The sequence below is a fragment of the Triticum urartu genome, chromosome 1A (assembly GCF_056163025.1).
Source record: "Triticum urartu cultivar PI428250 chromosome 1A, HENAU_Tu73, whole genome shotgun sequence".
Taxonomy (NCBI): domain Eukaryota; kingdom Viridiplantae; phylum Streptophyta; class Magnoliopsida; order Poales; family Poaceae; genus Triticum; species Triticum urartu.
Genome location: NC_141873.1, coordinates 447,774,278 through 447,777,517, shown reverse-complemented (window position 1 = coordinate 447,777,517; position 3,240 = coordinate 447,774,278). Strand labels below are relative to the sequence as shown.

Genomic DNA, 3,240 nt, shown 5'->3' with positions numbered 1-3,240 from the left:
GAGCGGCGGTCCCCTCCTCTCTTCCTCGCGGTGGAGGAGCGGCGGCTGACCGTTTTGGCGGCGGATCGGGGCGTTCTGCTTGGATCTGGTGGGCGCGCACCGTCGACGGGATGTGGCGGTGCTGGCCGTCCTGGGCCGCGTGGGTGGCAGGGCGGCTGCGCGTGGTGGAGGCCCCGGCGCCTCTGGCCCTTGGCGGCATGGAGGGCCTGGGTTGGGTCGGCGCCATGTGTGGGTTGCCCTTCGGACAGATTTGATCTGGCCAGTGCGACCTCAATGTGCGGCGGCTCAGATCGGCGGCGACCCGTGCACACGATGTTGGACGGCGGTTCCTTCAGCGGATCAGGGTGAAAACCTAGTTCTTGGCTTGATGCCAAGACCGATGTTGGCGGCACTTTCTCGTGTCATTACCTTCTTGAAGGCCTTGCCGTGGAGAAGCTCCAGACCTCTATCCGCTACCTTCGAGGGAAACCCTAGATCAGTTGATCAGATGACGGCGGCGCGTTGGTGTCATTTTCTCCTTGGGGGCGTCATTCTTGGAGGCGTACACGGGTTCGAGGGACCAGTGGGCGGTTTTTTGGTGAAGCGGTGCTTCATCCTGCACATTGATGACGGCGGATCTCGGCGGCGTGGTGCAGTGGAGACTCGGCGCCCGATGCGCGGTGCTGGACTCGCGCAGGAGGAGGTTGCTGTCTGGCGTCATGGTGACGTCTATGGCAGAGTGGCCAGACAAGGTAGAAGCCTCAATATGATATGAAGACATGTGGAAGATGGCGGCGACGACACACGAGTGCGTCTGACCGGATTGTGTCCCAGACCCGGTATGTGGCTCGGTTGGGGCTTCCGAATGAGTTTCGGCTTCCGGGTTTTGATGTTAGGCTTAGGTGAGTGGTTTGGGTAGTGGCCCAGCTAGCACCCCTTCATCATATTGGATAGGAGTAGCGGCATATGTTGCCAAGATGGTGGATTCAGGCACATTGTTGTAATACTTTGTAAGGTCCTCAAGAATAATCAATAAAGTGGCCGTATGCATTTCCCAGATGCAGAGGCCGAGGGTCATCCTCCTTTTCTAAAAAAAAAATCGTTCTGTAGGCCGGTTTGGATCTAGGTTCCTATTTGCATGCTTTCTTATATAAAATGAGTTGATGAATGATGCTCCACTTCTGTGTGCATCGATCGATGCAGAGGCTAAAGGTTGTGTCTCTGTTTCAAGAATACAGTTCACCTTGATTTACCATTCATGGGACAGTATGAAGATTCACATAACCCACTAACGATGGATAGCAATGACCGTGGTTCAGCAGAATATTGTCGAAAGGGGCACTGTTTTCAGTCCCGGATCGATGATGCAGAGTTTCCTGATTCTAAATTTCTAACACCAAAAGAGGATATATGTACTACAAGCCTTGCAAATGACTCATGTTCCTCTTATCTGTTCTTTGGACAACATGGTGCCAAGTTACATTTGTTTGCTGGAACCTGTTCTTACATATGTTTGTTGATTATTTATTTATTTATGCCTTACAGCAGCTTACTAGTACATATTTCTTACAAGAGGTTCGTTACAGTTTCTTTGGACTCTTACAAGATCCAAGCCTAGACAAATCTCTATTACCACTCCTAAATAACTTGGTCCTCTTCACACTTCACATGTCATACACCACAGCTGCGTAGTCCTGGAGAACCGAGCTGGTTTCAGGGGCGAAGTCCCAGCAGTGCACAGGGGACTTGCCCTGATCATAGCTCCACCAGTCCACACCCCCTTGCTGCGTGACGACGCTGTCGGTCGTCGTCGTCGTCGTAGTGCTGTAGAGAAGCTCCTGAAGCTCGGCTTCGATAGTGACCATGTTGGAGTTGCCCGCGCTCGACGGCGAGGCCAGGCCGTCCGCGGCGGCTGTCATCTCCAGCTGCTGCTGTCCGCCGAGGTGCTGATCGTTCAGAGAGCTGGACTGCCCCTGCTCAGCAGCTACTGTTACATCCAAGCTGCTGCTGCGGCTGCTGTTGTTACTGTAAGTGGCGGCTATCTGATGATGGCTGCCAGGCTGCCACAGGTGCAAGGGGTTGTTGTGGTTGCCGATGCTGCTGAGGGGGTTCTGCATTTCCTGCAGCTGCATGCAGAGCTGGATCCTCTCCATCGCCGACGCGCTCAGCGGCTGCTGCTCGCCGTCGTTGTTGGCGCCGTCCAGCTCGCCCTGGCGGTGTTGCTGCGTGCCGGTGCCGCGGTCCTTGCGGCGGCCGCCGAGGAGCCGCTTCTTGAGCTTGGTGTTCCAGTAGTTCTTGACGTCGTTGTCGGTCCTTCCCGGCAGCTGTGCGGCGATGATTGACCACCTGGTTGGTTAATCATGGCGCACCGGATTAGCACAAACATTTGTGTTGCGGTTTGTGGAGACTAACATTAGTGGGTTAGTTTGGTGTTTGTATGTGTACCTGCTTCCGATGCTAATGTAGAGCTTGCAGATGATGCTGTCCTCCTCTGGGGTGAAGTCCCCGTGCTTTATGTTGGGCCTCAGGTAGTTGAGCCACCTCAGCCTGCAGCTCTTGCCGCACCTCTTCAGCCCTGTTAAGTTCCCACGCAGATATGTAAACTTAGTTATCCACAAATGATTGATGAAAAATGCCTGGAAATTCCAAGATGAGAAAAGCTAAAGATGCTTGGATTATGAACATATATCTAGGGAGATAATTACCAATCTTGTGTGGCAGTGCAATCCAGTTGTTGCCGGTGCCACGCTCCTCAATGTAGGCCTTGAGCATCGCGTCCTCCTCCGGCGACCATGGCCCCCTCTTCACCGTCGCCTTGTCGCAGCACGGCGCCCTCCCCATTGAAGTTGTGTGTGTGTGTGAGAGCCTGTGTTGTGTTGTGTTTGCCTTGCGTTGTGAGTTGATTGGGTTGAGTTAGTTTGGGTGATGTGGGATGCGCGGGAGGAGGGATTTATAGGAGCAGATGAGAGGGACTGATAGAATATACGGATATGGTTTGACTCGGTGATATGCGCTGCTGATGACATGACACCTGCCGGCGCTTCTCGTGTACTCCTACTTTGGAAGCCCTTTTATTGTTGCCTTGGCCGGCCACCTATGCTGCTCATGCAGAAAGTGTGTGCTATGATTTCTGTTAATCGCTAAGAGGCACTGGAATCAAGGCATCGAGTCACTGAGCAGACGGGGAGTGTAACACCACCTGTACGTTGAAAACCAGCTCCTGTGAACGTAATTAGATTTACTAGTAGGAATGTAGGGTCT

The 3,240-nt window shown here is 53.4% G+C and overlaps 1 protein-coding gene across 1 annotated transcript; it reads right to left on the bottom strand.

The window, feature by feature from the left end:
- Positions 1-1,439: 1,439 nt before the first annotated feature.
- On the bottom strand, positions 1,440-2,996 carry LOC125535368 (transcription factor MYB36). The gene is made up of 3 exons (XM_048698424.2): positions 2,685-2,996; positions 2,425-2,554; positions 1,440-2,325 (listed from the first exon to the last, which is right to left on the bottom strand). The coding sequence occupies exons 1-3, from the start codon at positions 2,818-2,820 to the stop codon at positions 1,644-1,646; spliced, it is 948 nt and encodes a 315-aa protein (XP_048554381.1). The 5' UTR covers positions 2,821-2,996; the 3' UTR covers positions 1,440-1,643.
- Positions 2,997-3,240: the final 244 nt, after the last annotated feature.